The sequence below is a fragment of the Eublepharis macularius genome, chromosome 4, assembly GCF_028583425.1.
Source record: "Eublepharis macularius isolate TG4126 chromosome 4, MPM_Emac_v1.0, whole genome shotgun sequence".
In the NCBI taxonomy this organism is placed as follows: domain Eukaryota; kingdom Metazoa; phylum Chordata; class Lepidosauria; order Squamata; family Eublepharidae; genus Eublepharis; species Eublepharis macularius.
In genome coordinates, this window is record NC_072793.1 from 186,561,501 (window position 1) to 186,578,875 (window position 17,375).

General features: G+C 57.5%; 2 protein-coding genes across 2 annotated transcripts in view; one reads left to right on the forward strand and one right to left on the reverse strand.

Moving 5' to 3' along the window:
• Nucleotides 1–17,375, reverse strand: part of LOC129328487 (H-2 class II histocompatibility antigen, E-S beta chain-like) — a 261,776-nt gene that overhangs the window by 58,978 nt on the left and 185,423 nt on the right. The window lies entirely within an intron of this gene.
• LOC129328503 (HLA class II histocompatibility antigen, DR alpha chain-like) lies at nucleotides 227–6,672 on the forward strand. Its single transcript, XM_054977610.1, has 5 exons — nucleotides 227–348; nucleotides 1,251–1,511; nucleotides 3,416–3,697; nucleotides 4,993–5,143; nucleotides 5,449–6,672. The coding sequence occupies exons 1-5, from the start codon at nucleotides 273–275 to the stop codon at nucleotides 5,450–5,452; spliced, it is 774 nt and encodes a 257-aa protein (XP_054833585.1). The 5' UTR covers nucleotides 227–272; the 3' UTR covers nucleotides 5,453–6,672.

The following is a 17,375-nucleotide window of genomic DNA, read 5'->3' on the forward strand; positions in this document are numbered from 1 at the left end:
TTCTCCCCTCGACCTTTCTGCCCTGGGCAGGGCTGGCAGCTTTTGCCTTCTGCGCTCCGGTGGCCGGGAGTTCCCTCGGTCTATCTGCCACTTGGGCTGAGTTTTGGGGCTCTTCTACCTGGCAACTGCCAGGTCAGCAGCACCCTGGCCTTTTCTCATTGGCTGCCGTGGCCCTGCTCTCCTCCGCTCCCGTCGGGGGTTTGGACCGAGCTCTGCCCCGCTGCCTCCATCGCCCCCTCGGCACTCCGCGCTGGGCACGTCGTTCCTCTGAGATGGCAGCAGAAATGGGGCGCTTGGCCGGGTACCTGTGGCTGCTGCTGCCCCTCCTGGGTGGGCACCTTGTGGCAGGTAAGAAACCCCCCTCCCGCGCAGTGCATAGGGGAAGCCTGGTAGGGGGGTGGATATATTAATGAGGAGGGGGCCTGGAAGGATTTTATTTACTGGGGGCGGGGGGGAGGGAGAGGGTAACAGCTTTCTCCGGGGATAGAACTTAGGAGCTCAGGATCTCCTTCAGATGGAGAATATTTGCACACTGGAGTTCTTTTTCAAACTTCCCCCTCGCCTTTCCAATACATGCCGGACAGAGGAGAGCCAAAGGAACCCCCAATCAGACCCCCGGAGAGCGGCAGGGAAGTCAAGCGCGGGGGGTGGGGGGAAGCAGATTCTCTGCTCTGAATGACGGGTGAGGGGTCCTCACCCACCCTCAGTGGAGTCCGAGCCATCGCCCCGGTGTGGGACTCCGCTAAGCGAGGTCAGGGCATCTTCTCCTCGCTCCCTCCCTGTGCTCAGTCTGCCGGGCTCCGAAAGGGCCTCTGCTGCTCACCCCACAACAGGTCTCGGTGCGGGTCTTTTTGCTCCGAGGACACAGAATGAAAGATCCTGGCTGGGGAATTGGGGGTCCCAATCCTTTTCCCCAGAGGAAGGGGTCCTCTCCTTCCTCATCCTCCTCTTCCTCCGGAAAAGACCAGGAAGGGAGGGGGCAGGGGCAGGGGCAGGGGCAGGGTCCGGCCCCAGCAGCACAGAGAGGGAGGGGGGCTTCATCCTATCCCAGCAGGGCCAAGTATGGGGAGGCGGAGGGAAATGTGAGGCCGCCAAGCCTGCCAGGAAAGCACTCAGAGGGGTCAGCCCCACTGCTTGGAGGGGACAGAAAGAGGGGCCTGATCTCGCCCGTGTGAATGGCGGGCAGCCCCCGCAGCAGGGGCTCAGCCCTCCGGCTCACGCCCCGCTCCTCTCGCTCCTTCCCCGGGCAGCGGAGGACGTGCTGTCGCAGGTGGAGTTCGTGCTGCGGGGCCGGAGCTCCGAGCAGGGGCCGGGAGAGTACCTGTTCGAGTTCAACAGCAACAACGAGATCTTCCACGTGGACCTGGAGAAGAAGGAGACGGTCTGGCGGCTGCCCCAGTTCCAGGAGTTCACCGGCTTCCAGGCCGAGGGCGCCCTGGCCAACATCGCCACCGACCGCCACAACCTGGACATCCTCATGAGCCGCTCCAACTACACCCCGGCCCAGAACGGTACTGCTGGGGGGGGGGGGTGGCATTGTGGCAGGAGGCTCAGGCGCCCCCGCCTGCACCCCCGGCCTGGCACCGGCCGCTCTGCCCTCCCTGCTCTTCAAGCTGGGAAAGGGCCTTTTATTTCCCTGGGGTGGGAATTCACTTCCGCAGCCCGAGTTTCAGCCTAGTTTCAGATTTGAAGATGCTTCTGGGGCATCCCTTTGCACCGTCGCTCTTGTTATATATTGTATATTGTGGCAGCTACACAGGTGAGATAGGCGGAGACGGGGGAGAGACGAGGGGGCTTTTCAGGTCGCAGCCCTCCGGACTCCTGGCTGTCCCAGTCCCACACTCCAGCTTCTCCTTTTATTTGTTCAACCCCCCCCCTTAGCCGCCACAGTCAGTCAAAGGGGGGAGACACACTTTCTTTAACTGTTTGGAAGTGTGTAAACCCTGTGTTTGGCAAAGCGTTCTTATTTGTCACCCAAAAAGAATAAGGGAGTACTTAATTCTGAGGTAAATCCAACCTCCTTCACACAGCTATTTTGACAAGGTGCAGGGGGAACTGAACAAGAAACATTTATTTACAGAAAATGGGATGCAACAGTATAGATTTAGTCAGGGAAAATCCATTCAGAATGGACAACTGGCTCTCAACCCCACCGCCCAGACATTGTAAGTTTTCCCCCCAGGGGGTTTGCACGTTAAAACTGTGCCTCAGTTACCCGACACAAATGCTGAGGGGAATTTTGATCCTTTTTTCCTCTACACAGGGTTCCTCAGCGTTTAAAGTTCAGCTGTAACTTTTTTTACCACAGCTGACAGGCTTCCTGCACCTTTTCAAGGAGTACCAGCACCTCCTGGGCCTCTGAGACTTGGTCTGAGAGGGGAGAATACCGTGAATTCCTGCCCCTCTTTCTTTTTAAAGGGGAAAAAGGCACTGATAGAACCTGTACACAAAAAGCTAGAACTGACGGGCACCTCAATAGGGAGCTTCTTTATTCCACTAAAAACAAGACTCCTTCCCTATCCAGACCCTGAATCCTGAGCCAAAGCCAAAATAAAATGCCCCTCTAAGCTCACGGCGTTCTTAACAGCAGCCCAAATCCCTTCCTCATCTTTGGGGTTTGCATGAGGCCCAAATCACCAGGCTCAGCCCTGGAGAGCAGGCCGGGCTTTGGGGTGGCTTGCCTCACTTCTAAGTAGCTGTGAGATATGACTGAGCCTTCCTGTCCTCGTCTGCCTCCAGTGGGGTTCACCCCAAGGTTGTTCAAAGAATTTATTTATTGGCTTTCTTTATGTACCCCACATTTCTCCTCAATAACAACCCAAAACGGCTTGCCTCATTCTCTTCTCCTCCATTTCATACTCACAACAACAACCTTGTGAGGCAGGTCAAGCTGAGAGTATGTGAGAGGCTCAAGGTCACCCAACAAGCAGGGTGAGGATTCGAACCTGTCTCTCCCAGATCTTACTCCAAAACTTTAACTTCTACATCTCACCACACAGTCATGGGCAATTAATGCCTTGAAGAGTTTGGAATATTTTCCCCTCTGGCTACTGTAAAATGATGGAATCCCCCCATTCCCTCCCTTCGCATATAATCACGATACTGGGACCCCCCCTCAGTGCCCATCCTCCTGAAAGATCCTCCCCCCAGGAGGCTGCCTGTTGCCCCCCCCCCCTTGACCTGGGGTTGGTAGATCCCCAGAGCTCATCCTGCGCCAGGCAGGCCCAGTCAGGCACCCTCCATACCCTGATGCTGAGCCAGATGTTCGGCCAAGGAGGGGGGGGATAATCTTTCCCCTTTAGTGACTGGAGATTCCCTTCCGGGACCCTTGGGGAGCTCTGAAGGGGTCCCCGGTTTGCGATCCAGGCCTGCAACACACATTCTCTTCTGTCCCCCCCCCACACACACACTGCAGTTCCCCCGAAGGTGACGATGTACCCTGAGAAGCTGGTGGCCCTGGGGGAGCCCAACGTGCTCATCTGCCTGGCGGACGAGTTCTCGCCCCCGGTGGTGAAGCTCACCTGGCTGAAGAACGGGCAGGAGGTGGAGGAGCACGTGCAGGAGACGGTCTTCTACCCCAGCAGAGACAACACCTTCTGCAGGTTCTCCTACCTGCCCTTCGTCCCGGAGGCCGAGGACGTCTACTACTGCCGCGTGGAGCACTGGGGCCTGGCCCAGCCCCTCACCAAGGAGTGGAGTAAGGATGCGGGGGGGGGGGGCTTTCTTCTGGGGAGGGGGGGCTCAGGGTGAGTTCACACTCAAGGAGTCCTCAGTAGGCCACTGCGGTATCACGTGGTGAGAGTGCCACAAATGCAAGACCTCTCAGGGGAGGCATTTCACACGGTCAGCTCAGAGAGTCACCCGGGGATGCAACGTGCGTGTGTGTGAATCGGAGCCTTTTCTCAGGCCGGGCAGGGGTGGCCCCACCAGACTCTCGGCTCTGCTTGCTGCCAAGGGCTCCAGGGCTCCAGCAGGCCTTCAGTCAAGGTTTTCATATTATCATTGTTGTTATTATTATATTTAGAGCCCACCGTTGTCTCTAAGCCTCAAAAGCAATCCAACTGATCAGATGCCTCCAATACACAACCTGGTAGGACTAGGATTACAGAACTAGAAAAACGATGCAAATGGAAACCGGTCTAAGAGGCAGGGCATCCCACAATCAAGAAAAGGGATTGCAAAGGAAGGCGGTGTGGCATTAAAAAGAGCGTGATGTGTACAATAAACAGCACAACAGACGGCATACCTGCTCCTTTATCTCGGGTGCCCTCCTGATTTATTCCAGTATGCTACAGTTCTAACCCCTCCCTCAAGACCCCGCTGAACATTTCTGCTTCTTGCATTCTGTGGGGGGGGGCACGCAGGCAGGCTGTCCCACAAGCTGGGGGCCACCACAGAGAATATGCATGGACAGTTATCAACTTTACCTCCCACAAGGCACCCTCAGAACTGCCAGCATTCATCCCTGTGTGTGTTTTTGGCTCTGGTTTAAACAGTTTTAATGCTGTGTGTTTTGTTGCTTCCCATGGTTTTCAAGACATGTTGTTATTATTTCAGTTTGCTTCTGGCACCTCCCACTGTCCTCCCTCCCCTTGTAAAGCTGCCCCATTTACTTCCCATGAAGGGGCACCTCCACCCACTCCCCCCCCAGTCACCTGCCAGCCCTTCTCTTAGCCTTCCTCTCCTGAGGCCCCTTGCCCAAGCCCCCTTCCTTGCCCCCGATCCAGTTAACGCTCCTCATTCTTTACCCTGACAAAAAGGGCCACGTTACTCTATTCAGTCACACCCCCAAATACACATGAGAAATTGCATGGGGTGTGGGGGGGGGAGATGGGCACTAGGACCGCTGCTCTTGAATGTCTCCATGGAGGGTTTTGGGGTCAAAGGGGGGAGAGGAACTCCGTGATGCCCCTGAAGGACGCAGAATCCCAAGAGCAGAAATCACCGGGGAAGCTCTGGATCTTGGCCCCTGATGTTACTTTCCTCCCTCAGATGCCAACATGGCTGAGCCCCTTCCAGAGACGACGGAGAACGTGGTGTGCGGCCTGGGCCTGGCCGTGGGCATCGTGGGCATCATTGTGGGCACCGTCTCTGTCATCAAGTATCGGCAGCTGGATGGGGCCAACTTCCGCCGGAGGGGGCTGTGAGTCCAGACTGTCCTGCCAGGGAGCTGGGGTCAGAAGGCTGAAAGATTGCCGGAAGGGAGGGGGACATGATGCCAAATTGTGGGGGGACTCTCACAGTGGCTCAGGGGTCCCAGAAGTGTGGTGGGAGGGTGGAGAGAAAGGGAGGAGCACAAAAGAAGATCGCTGTCACAGCTGGGGGCGGGGGAGCTTGCAAAGCCGCGCCTGAAGTGTGTGTGTGGGGGGGGGTCTGGCTGTGTGGGATGCTCCAGAGGGCTTGGGGGGGCAGACACATTCTCACCCCCCTGCTCTCCTTCCCTTCCAGGTAATCAATGGTCAATGGGCCTCTTCCTTCCAGTGGACATCTGCGCCTGCCGCTTTGCTGACCTGCATCCTCCACGGCTTCTTTCTTGGCAAAGCCCCCTCCTCTTGGATCGGCTCCCCTCAAAGAACCATGTGGGGGGGGCACGTTCCAGATCCCCAGCAGCCTTCCATGTGGCCCCTCCCACCAGTATGGTGCCCTCACTGAAATGACCCTGCAGGGTCCCAGCCAGGGGGGTCATCTGGGAAGGTGCCCCCCCTCAGCGGTGCCCCCCAAGACAGCTCCCCAAGGGCTGAGAGCTCCGGCCTCCAGTGGGCCTGTGGGAATCCTTTCCATTTCTTCCATGACAGAGTTCGTTCTTTGGGCATTAATGGCCCTGGGAGGGTCTGTCCCTGAGGCTCTTCCCAAAAGAGAGGGCCCTCCTCCCCCTGCTATCTGTTTGGGGCCCCCCTCCAGTCCAGGAAAACAGGTGGGGATTTGCAGTGAGATGCTTTCACTCTCTTCCCACCTGCTCGGTGTGTGTCTGTTGGGTGGTTCTCTTGCCCTGTTTCTGGTCCCGCTTGGACTCCTGAGTAGAACGTGCCGGCCATTTGATTTCTTCCCTGTCAGGGACTTGGAGAGAGCCTGCCTTGGTTCTGGGCATTGCACTGTTAGGTAGTATTCCGTCTCCCTGATAGAAGTCAGTTGGTGAGGAAGGGGAGCTGACGGGGCCTCCTTTGGACTGGCTCCTCTCCTGGGACTTTAACAGCAGTTTGGCAGCTGGAAGTAACGCAGGCGAACCTTTTCTTGGCCTGGAGGAAGATGGTGGAAAGTCCATCTGCTTAATTTCTCTGCTGTTAGAGAAGTGGAGCCGGTAGAAAAGGAAGGAACTGTAGAGAGAGGGAGTGGACATGATCCGTGCAGGTGTGGACAGGCAGAGAAGCCAGCAGAAGACTCGGTGTTCTTCAGCAGCGCCCCCCCCATCCCATAATGCTGAAATTGGTCCTGGGAAGGAACCCTTCAGTAGCTTGCAGCATGGAGCCAAAGCCGCTTCCTCTAGAGCAAACCAGCCCTGCACTCAGGCCAGGCTCCTCTTCCATGGTTCAGGGCTGGGGAGGCGTTTGGGGAGAGATTTCGCTATGTAAATCTACTTGGGGGGGGCAAGGCCTCTCCGTAGCGATGCCCCTCCCAACATTTCCCTATTGCCATTTTTCTGAAAAAGGAATAAATTGGGGTTTTGTTCAAATGCTTCTGAGTCTTATTGCTTTATTTTACAGCCTGGAAACTGCAGAACCAGAAGTCGAGCAGGACCACAAAGGTGCAGTGAGGCCCCTCCCCTCACACACATCTGTGAGTGAGCGTCATGCGCCTGCTCGCCCCACACCCACTAGTTAATGGACGTCTACTGGTCCACGTTCTCTGAGCAGAGCATTTGTATGATATTTATTATATTACTGAGGCCCTAACTGGGGCCAGGATATTCTGATTCCCTTCACTTCTGGCATTGCAAGTCCCACCATCAGCTGGGGGCCAGTTTTGAAACCTGTACCCGTGTTTTGGGATGAGTTGTGTCTGCCACAAACATACAGCCTTAGCTTCCGTTGCAAACAGCAGGGGTGGGGTGGGGTGGAGAGGTAATTCTGGATGGGACTTCAGCCAGAACGGTTTGAATCCCTTTATTTTTGGTATGGTGAGTCCCACCGTCACCTTGCAGCCAGGGGCCAACCTGAGGAAGCCACAGGGGTTCAAACTGCCCCCCCCCCCCGATCCTGGTCCGGCACTCTGACCTCTACAACCTTCAACTTCGTTTTCATTGGCACTTTTAAAAATCATTCAAAGGCATTTAATACCCAGAGCTGCTCCAGTAGATACGCCTGTAGCCGGCTATGACATTTTCCCGGATTCTTTGGGAGGGGGAGGTCAATCCTTCCTCCCTGATGCCTTCCAACTTAGCCTCCAAATCAGATGCAGTTCAGACCCTGGTCATGTTGGAGGCGTCTGCTCCTCTCTGCTCCATCGATCATTTTGGTCCTGCTTCCCTATTGAGGTTGAAAGGATGCCGGAACTTGTGAAGGACCAATTGTGACCCACGTCCGTGAGAACGGACCCAAATGGATTGGCAGAGACCTCAGCCCCCAAACCTCTGAGGGGGTCAAGGTATCATTCTGTAGGCAGGCTTGAGAAAAGAGTGTCTTTGTGTCTGGGGTCTGAGCCCCAGCCCCCAGACTTGACAAGAGGGAACAGCAGGTCAACCGGGCTGACGGGCAAACAGAGGGGGCAGCCAGCAGCCAGCAGGTCAACCGGTCAGCCAGCAGGCAGTAGGTCAACCGGTCTGACTGGCAAGCAGAGGGGGCAGCCTGGGGACAGCAGGTCATCCCCTCCCACGGGCAAATGGAGCCAGAACCTGCCAGCGCCAGGGGCAAGAGGCAAAGGCCCAGGGCTTCAGGAGTCAGGGGGAGACAGAGAGAAGCCAGCGAGTGCCGCTCCCCTGGGGAAGGAAAGGGGACTAAGCAAGGCAGAAGGGGGCAAGGGCAGAGGGATTGGGGGCCCAGCAGTCACCCACCCAAAGACCTTACCTAAGGAGGAGAAGCAGCAGCAGCCCCAACAGCCCAAAGCCACGCCCCAGCTAGAAAATAGTAGCCTGGCCCAGGAGTTGCCAAAAGCCAAGCCACTCCAGGTGGGGCTATTGGAGGCACTCTGCAGGAAGCCCTGGGCAACCAGCCAAGGAGCCGCAGCTGGACCCACCTTCAGCCATCAGCTCAGCCAGGGAGGCCGAGCTGCTAGCCAGGGGACTGCAGCTGGACAGGACTTCAGCAATCAGCCAAGGCAGGGAGGCTGGGCAGCCAGGGAACAAGGCACAGCTGGTGCTGGTCAGTGGGGCCAGATCAGCTACCCCAGCTGCAACTGCTTGGTGCAGCCCAAGACTGGGCTGGAAGAGGGGTGGGGCAGTAGAAGGAAGCCCTATAAAAGCTGGCTGGGAAGAGCCCTGTGGTGGTGGATGTGAGTAAGGAGTGATAATGTGGAGTGAGAGTGATGCAATGCAAGAGTGGAGGTTTGGAGGAGAGTTCTGGAAGGAGGGGATGAAGAAAGACCCAGGGGGCAAGCAGGCCAGGTTGAGCAGGCCAGCGAGTGGACTGAGAGGGAGTCTGGGTGAGGTATACCGCCCCTCCTTTCACAGAGCAGGGTCCTGCAGCATCCCTGGCCCCCCTATGACGTCAGGAGCAGACCGCCCAATGCCACGCCCAGCGGCAGCGGCGGCAAGCCCTGACAAGTTGGTGGCCCGTACGGGGAAAGCCGTTCCGACGCAGGCGCCAGTCGAAGGGATGTATCCCAATGCCGTAGCCCCAGCAGACCTCAGACTGTGGCTGGAGGAATGCTTGGACAGGATGTGGAGGAAGTTGGAGGCGGCCTTCCAAACAGCTCAGGCAGAGCTAATGCAGGCCGTGGAGCAGCGGATGCAAGCCTGCACACCCACAGCCTCCTCGCCAGTGGTATGTGCGTTGGCTTGGGAAAGTAACCCACCACCTGGCAAGCAGGTGCTGAGTCTATGCGCCACCGTGAGGATAGGCCAGCTGATCCTACAAGCCCTGTTGGACTCCGGGAGTGCAGTCTCAGCAATTCGGCCCCAACTCCTCCCAGCTGCCACCCCAGTGCACCGCTGGATCCCGGTGACGGATGTGATGGGCCGCACCCAGCCGTACCCTACGGCCCTAATCACGGTAGAGTACCTAGGGGTCTGCCACCAAATGGAAGTTGCCCAGGTAGCCCACCTACCCGTGCCAATGCTGCTGGGAAGAGATGCCCCGGGGTTCTTCAGGCTCCTCCAGCAGGCAGCGAAGAAATCGGGAAGAGACGCCCCAGAGATTGCCAGGCCTCGGCGGGAGGCAGCACGGGAATTGACAGACCCACAAGTTGCCACCACTCTGCAAGTGGAGGAGGCCGACGACCCGGGAGAGGGTCCCTCCACCAGACCAGGGGCAGAACCACGGACTGAAGACCCAGCTGGACCCCCAGCAGATCGCCCATTCTGTGATGCCCAAGGGGCAGATGAGTCCTTGCAGCGCTTGCGAGAGACAGCCGCTCGTGAGGAGGAGCAGGTGCGGGATGAACGGAGGTCCCAACGGCTCCCTCGCATTGAGAAGCAAGGAGGGGTTTGGGTTCGCATAGCTCGTGCCCCGAATGGCCAGGGAGAGGTCCGCCAACTACTTGTGCCAGCAGGCTATCGGCCGGAGGTCCTCCGCACCGCCCATGAGCATGCTTGGGCCGGGCACCTGGGGCACCACAAGACCCTGAGGAAGATCCTCGAGCGTTTCTTCTGGCCCTCGGTGAATGCGGACGTGAAGGCATACTGCCGCTCATGCCCCACCTGCCAGAGGGTGGCAGCGAGACGCCCGCCAAAGGCCCCTCTTTCCCCGCTGCCAGTGATGGGGGTGCCCTTCCAGCGGATAGCGATGGACTTTATCGGCCCACTGCCACGCACCCCCCAGGGCTACCGTTTTGCCCTGGTGATCGTGGACTACGCCACACGTTTCCCAGAGGTCATTCCTTTGAAAACTATGCAGACCCCGGGGGTGGTCCGGGCGTTGTCCAAGCTGTTCGCAATGGTGGGGCTGCCCAGCGAAATCTTGACAGACCGGGGAGGGCCCTTCCGAGCTAAGGCCATGCGTCAGCTCTGTCAGAACTTGGGGATCCGGCAGGTGTTCACCTCTGCCTACCACCCCCAAACAGATGGATTGGCAGAGCGCCTGAATCAGACTGTTAAGGAGGCCCTGAAAAAGATGACGCATGACAAACCTCACCAGTGGGACCTGTATATCGACCCCCTGATGTTTGCCCTCCGAGAGACCACCCAGGCCTCCACTGGCTTTAGCCCATTTGAACTGCTGTATGGGCGAAAGCCACGAGGAATGCTCTCCCGCCTGGTGGAGCAATGGGGCCCCCAAGCCAGCCCCCCAGCCCCCCCAGTCCAGGAGTACGTGAGCCAACTCCGCGAGCGGGTGCAGCAGTTCCAAGCAGAAGCAGGCCGACGGCTGGCCCACGCCCAGACACACCAGAAGGCCGCGTACGACCGGGGTACGCGACAGAGAACCTTCCCGCTGGGGGAGAAGGTCCTCGTCCACCGCACAGTTTTTCCCAGGGAGGAGGGGGACCCCTGGCGAGGCCCCTATGTGGTGACAAAGGTACTAGGACCTACCACCTATGAGGTCCAGTGTGGGCCTCGTCGACGCCAGAGGAAGACGCTCCACGTGAACCTGCTGAAGAGGTGGTACGAGCGGGACAGCGAGGAGTGCCAGCTGGCGGAGGACCCCCTGGAACTCCCGTCCAGTGAGCTGCCGTGGACCACAGAAGGCCCAGAATTTGAGGAGCCCAAGGTGGACCCCCAGCTCAACCCAACTCAGCGGGCCCAGCTACAGGCTCTATGGGCCCGGGTACCAGGCGTCTTCTCCCGCAGACCAGGTAGCACCAGCCTGATACAGCATGCCATCCCAACCGAGCCAGGGCAGGCGGCTCGGGCTACGTGGCGACCCATCCCTAGAAAGCGGTGGGAGGCGGTGGAAAAGGAGACGGACGAGATGCTCCAGCTGGGGGTGATTGAGCCCTCACAGAGTGCCTGGAGGAGTCCAATAGTCTTGGTGCCCAAGCCGGACGGGACCACCCGCTTCTGCGTCGATTACCGAGAGCTGAATAAGGTGGCCAAGTTCGACGCCTATCCCATGCCCCGAGCAGATGTGCTGGTGGATCACCTGGGGTCCGCTCGCTACCTGTCAGCTCTCGATTTAACCAAGGGGTACTGGCAGGTGCCCGTGCGACCTGAAGATCGGGAGAAAACAGCCTTCGCCACTCCCCAAGGTCTTTTTCAATTTAAGAAAATGCCTTTCGGGCTCCATGGTGCAGCAGCCACGTTCCAGCGACTAGTGGACCAGGTGCTGGGCAAGTGCCGGGCATACGCTATGGTCTACATTGACGACATCATTGTCTTTAGCCCGGACTGGCCCACCCATCTCCAGCACCTGGAGTCAGTCTTGAGAGCCCTTCAACAGGCCGGACTGCGGGCCAACCCAAAGAAAAGCCACCTGGGGTTCCGGGAACTCCAATACCTGGGCTTTGTGGTCGGGGGAGGACGAGTCAGGCCACCCCCGGACAAGGTGGCCTCAATAGCCGACGCCCCACAGCCCAAGACCAAGAAGCAGGTTCGGCGATTCCTAGGACTGCTGGGGTATTACGGGCGGTTCATCCCCCACTTTGCCTCCCGAGCAGCGCCCCTGACAGACAGCTTGAGGAAGGGGCTGCCCAACCAAGTCCGGTGGACCCCAGAACTAGAGGCAGCTTTTAAGGACCTGCGGTCAGCCCTCTCCAATGCCACTGCCCTATGGAACCCAGACTTTGACCGGCCCTTCACACTGGCCACGGACGCCTCGGACACCGGCCTCGGGGCCGTGCTGACCCAGGAGCGGGATGGCGTGGATGTCCCAATTCTATTCCTAAGCCGGAAGCTCCAGCCCGCCGAGAAGCGCTACGCCACGGTGGAGCGGGAGGCCCTAGCGGTCAAGTGGGCGGTGGGGGCCCTGCAGTACTACCTGGCCAACAACCCCTTTGTACTGCTGACAGACCATGCACCCCTGCAGTGGCTCCATCGCATGAAGGCGCACAACCCCAGGGTGCTGCGGTGGTACCTCTCCCTCCTACCCTTCCAATTCACCGTCAAATACCGCCAGGGGGCACGGCATGTGGACGCGGACTTCATGTCCCGCATGTTCGAGGCTGAACCGGACCCCCACAACTCAAAGCCAAGTGGGGGGGGGTGTCCGGGGTCTGAGCCCCAGCCCCCAGACTTGACAAGAGGGAACAGCAGGTCAACCGGGCTGACTGGCAAGCAGAGGGGGCAGCCAGCAGGTCAACCGGTCAGCCAGCAGGCAGTAGGTCAACCGGTCTGACTGGCAAGCAGAGGGGGCAGCCTGGGGACAGCAGGTCATCCCCTCCCACGGGCAAATGGAGCCAGAACCTGCCGGCGCCAGGGGCAAGAGGCAAAGGCCCAGGGCTTCAGGAGTCAGGGGGAGACAGAGAGAAGCCAGCGAGTCCCACTCCCCTGGGGAAGGAAAGGGGACTAAGCAAGGCAGAAGGGGGCAAGGGCAGAGGGATTGGGGGCCCAGCAGTCACCCACCCAAAGACCTTACCTAAGGAGGAGAAGCAGCAGCAGCCCCAACAGCCCAAAGCCACGCCCCAGCTAGAAAATAGTAGCCAGGCCCAGGAGTTGCCAGAAGCCAAGCCACTCCAGGTGGGGCTATTGGAGGCACTCTGCAGGAAGCCCTGGGCAACAAGCCAAGGAGCCGCAGCTGGACCCACCTTCAGCCATCAGCTCAGCCAGGGAGGCCGAGCTGCTAGCCAGGGGACTGCAGCTGGACAGGCCTTCAGCAATCAGCCAAGGCAGGGGGGCTGGGCAGCCAGGGAACAAGGCACAGCTGGTGCTGGTCAGTGGGGCCAGATCAGCTACCCCAGCTGCAACTGCTTGGTGCAGCCCAAGACTGGGCTGGAAGAGGGGTGGGGCAGTAGAAGGAAGCCCTATAAAAGCTGGCTGGGAAGAGCCCTGTGGTGGTGGATGTGAGTAAGGAGTGATAATGTGGAGTGAGAGCGGTGCAATGCAAGTGTGGAGGTTTGGAGGAGAGTTCTGGAAGGAGGGGATGAAGAAAGACCCAGGGGGCAAGCAGGCCAGGTTGAGCAGGCCAGCGAGTGGACTGAGACGGAGTCTGGGTGAGGTATACCGCCCCTCCTTTCACAGAGCAGGGTCCTGCAGCATCCCTGGCCCCCCTATGACGTCAGGAGCAGACCGCCCAATGCCACGCCCAGCGGCAGCGGCGGCAAGCCCTGACACTTTGAGCACATGCAGAGTGCCTCCCCCTTGACAGCACTTGTGCTCTGGGGGTGAAGGGCAGAGGACACCAGCACACTCCAGTTAGTGCCTGCTGGGGTGATGTTGCCTTGGCTCTGGGAGCTGATTGGGCAGGGAGGGGGCCAAGACTTGGGGCTGGGGGGAGGCTGTTCTTGGGAAAGGGCTTCTCCGCCTGGAAAAGGCCCCCAGTTGGATGGTGCAATAAGATGTCTAATCTCCCCAAAAAGTTATGAGGAGGAGGAAACCTCTCCAGGATCATGGAATGGGCCGTGGTGGTCCAGGTGCTCAGGACAACACGAGACCTGCAAAATGGGGGTGGGGAAGGGCAGCAAAGGTGGCACTGACAGGAGGCAGGTAAGCACCTTGCCCAGGTGGGGAAGGTTTGTTGATGCCAAGCGTTCCCTTGCAGCCAGACACAGACACACACACACACTCTCCGCACCGGCTGGACGCCTGCCAGGGACTCTCCGGGACTGGCTTGTCACCCGAGAAGGGTTTTGCTTTGGGTTTGGCTGGGACTTTCCTGGAGGCAGAGTTTAGCCAATCGCAAGCTCAGAGACTGACAGAGTCACCAGTTGCCAGGCAGGGAAGCTTCGGTGTCTGGAATGAGCGCCTCTCGTGTGGGTCTCTACTCTGGACATCCCGCCATCCATCACGCATAGGGTTGCCAACCTCCCAGGTGGGGCCTGGAGATCTCCTGGAATTACAAATTATCTCCAGAATGCGGAGATCAGTTCCCCTGGAGAAAATGGCTGCTTTGGAGGGTGGACTCTGCGGCATTATCCCCTGCTGAGCTTCCTCCTCTCCCAAAAGCCTGCCCTCCCCAGGCCCCCCCCAAATCTCCAGGAGTTTCCTGTCAAGGAGGTAGCAACCCTACCCATATGGTTTTCAATTGGGGCAGGCCTTAGGCTAGAGACTGGCCAGCTCAGGGCTGGTGTTTGTGGAAGGAGGCCCAAATCACAACGGATGTTTTGAAAGTGTGTTCCCTAGAGCAGGCTTTTGTGAATGATAGACGTGTTGTGTTTGGAAACGCGGACATCTTCTTTGGAACGTAGTGGGTGGCTTCCAAGGGCAGGGCCTTCTCAGTCATGGCACCTCAACTGGGGAATTCTTGACTGAAACACATTCTTCTGGCACCTGCCTTCCTACCCTTTAGGAGATCACTAATGTCTGAAGCTTCCATGATGAAGGTGAGGGGGAGAAGTTCCAAACATGAGAACTAAAGTAATTCTGAACTTTAAATTCCTTACACTTCAAATAAAGCTAAGTTCCTGCAAGTAGAAAACTAGCACAACAGGGACAGATGAGGCTACAGTGACCACATGCTACCTTGCTCCTTGCAGGGGTTTTTGCATGGGGGTGCCGTTCCAAAAAAAAACACCCCCTCTGCATTCAAAAGGCCCCCAATCCACTGAAGACCTCGTTCTGCTGTGCCGGTGGAACCTGCCTGGGAAGAAGAGGTCCTTCTGGACTACGTGGAAGATACTGGGGAGGAGGGAATTGTGACAGATAACACACCAACCCCATTCTGGAAATCCCTGAAATTGCACAGTTGCAGCAGAAAGAAACACACAAACCCCAGTCAAGATCTCATGGGACAATAATAATATAATAACAACAACATGCAATTTTTATACCGCCCTTCATGGCAACTTAACACCCATTCTGAGTGGTTTACAAAGTGTGTCATTATTATCCCCACAACAACGATCACCCTGCGAGGTGGGTGGGGCTGAGAGAGCTCTGGGAAGCTGTGACTGACCCAAGGTCACCCAGCCGGCTTCAAGTGGAGGAGCGGAGAATCAAACCCGGCTCTCCAGATTAGAGTCCCGGCACTCTTAACCACTACACCAAACTATACCAAACACCAAAGTCCTCCTAAGTCAAAGAGCCAAGGCCCATTCCCCCCCCCCCCCATGCCTCCTTTGCCAGTTGCCTCCAGTTGGCGGCCGACTCAACACTGCTGCAGAGGCGCTCGGGTTTCGCTTCCCCACGCCCCGAGCCGAGCTCAGCCTTTGGGGAACTGAGAGAGAGAAACTGGCCCTGATCCAGGAGACGGGGGGTCACCACACAGTGAAGCAAAACCGATCAAAAAATCTGCCTGGGTGTCCGCTTGGGAGTCCCTGGGCCACAGGTCAGACAACCAGTGTTGCCTAGTGGTGAGAGTGCCGGGCGAGGATCGGGGAGGCCCAGGTTCGAATCCCCGCTTTGCCTCGGAAGGTGACCGTGGGTCAGGCACGCACGCTCAGCCCAGCTTGCCTCATGGGTTTGTTGTGCAGATCGAGTGGAGGGGAGGGGAATGAAGTGCGCTGCTTTGGGTCCCCGTTGGGGGGAAAAGCGGAGCGCAGGAATGAGGTGAGCAACCAAAGACCGACCAGGCCTGGAGAGAGAAGCCCCCTCCCTCGGAAAGAGGCTGAAGGAAGGGAAGCGGCCAGGCGGGGGAGCAATTCAGGGCTGGGAGTTAAACTGGTGGCTGATAGCCCCTTACAGTATAAGCGCGCACATCCCTGCCACTCTCTCTTACTTTTACTCAGGAGTAATATTTCCCATTGAATATTTCCACCCTTTGCATCCAATCTGAGGCTCACTGTGGGCATTGTAGGGGGGTGAGGTCTGGCCTCATCCTGCCGGGGCCAAGGTCAGCCTCTTCGTCAGTAAGTAAACAGTGAAGGGCTGAGTGTGTGTGTGTGTGTGTGTGTCAGAGAGAGAGAGAGACTCTTGCAGTAAATTCCCTCTGGGAATTCTGGTGGGGGCGGCACAGGGCTCTTGCTCATGACCTCCCCCCCCCCAGAATATCGAAGGGAGGGGGCATTGCGAATATAGTCCACATGTAAAGGCCGCTCAGCTTCAGTCCAAAGAGCACTTTCCCGGGAGCAAGCCAGACTTTGGGCTAAGGGCTCAGCTTCAAACCCTGAACCTACATGGCTCCCCAGGGGCAGCTTCCATTTTGCAGATATTCATACAGACAACTCTCTATAAAATGTATTTTTTTAAAATTAGACTGAAAAAGGAAACTGCTTCTCCAGTTAAAGCCATCAATGAAGATGAATAAATTCCTTTTTGGAGTCCATTTGCAGCTGCAGTTGTTAGCGGGAGATCTTGAGAAATCACGAGCTTGCCAGCCACCCCAGCAGCCCCCAAGGGCGATTTTAGCAACAGTTTGTAGGAACACAGCCCGAGCACAGATTAGTCCCCAGGTGTGTCAGAAGGGAATCAGCAGAACAACACAAATATATTTTTTTGCTGAAGGAAGTCCTTTTCGGGGTGTGAGATCTGGAGCCATCAGGACTGACTGATGAGGCCTGTCAGGAAAGAGGGTGGGGGGGGGGAGGAAGGCCATTAGATGTGGTAGAAGAAGAAGAAATAAGTAGGGCACCAAACAAAAAGCTCCACTGGGCAGCCAGCCAGCATTCCCACCTGCCCCCTCCCGAATCAGAAATTTTGCAGGGCTCCCCCATTTGACCAAAAGATTTTCTTAGCGTTTGAGTAAGAGCCCCAGCTCCTGTGCCATCTTTCCTTTTAAGTGCCTTAGAAAGGAAACCCAGTGGAGGCCAATGATCTTTAATGATCTCTAATGAACTCCCACAGTCTTTCAGTGAAGCCGGAGTTTCACCATCTCCCGTTCACGGGTGGTTCAGGGGGACTCAATGGGGAAGGGTATCTTAAGCCCCCTCTGCTAGGCAGGGGAAGGGCCCCATTGCACCCAAGGAAAAAATGGATTGATTGATATTTCATTTATTCTCAACCTTTCTCTCCAGTGGGGACTCTGAGCAGCTTACAACATTTTGGTTTCATCTTCCATTTTATCATGACAGAGCAACCCTGTGAGGTGGCTTAGACTAAAAGTGTGTGACCAGCAAACATATGTGGTGGAGGGGGGATTCGAACCGGGATCCAATCTGACTGTCCTAGAGCTTAGTTCGGGACTCTAACCATTGCACCACGCTGGCTCTCCCCCTGAGAGAGACCTCCCCCTTCCTCCATAACCTGCTCAGAGTTTGGCCTTCTCTGTTTTGGGAAGGGCAAAGGGAGGAGGGAGACATCAAAGGTCCCCTCCCCCACT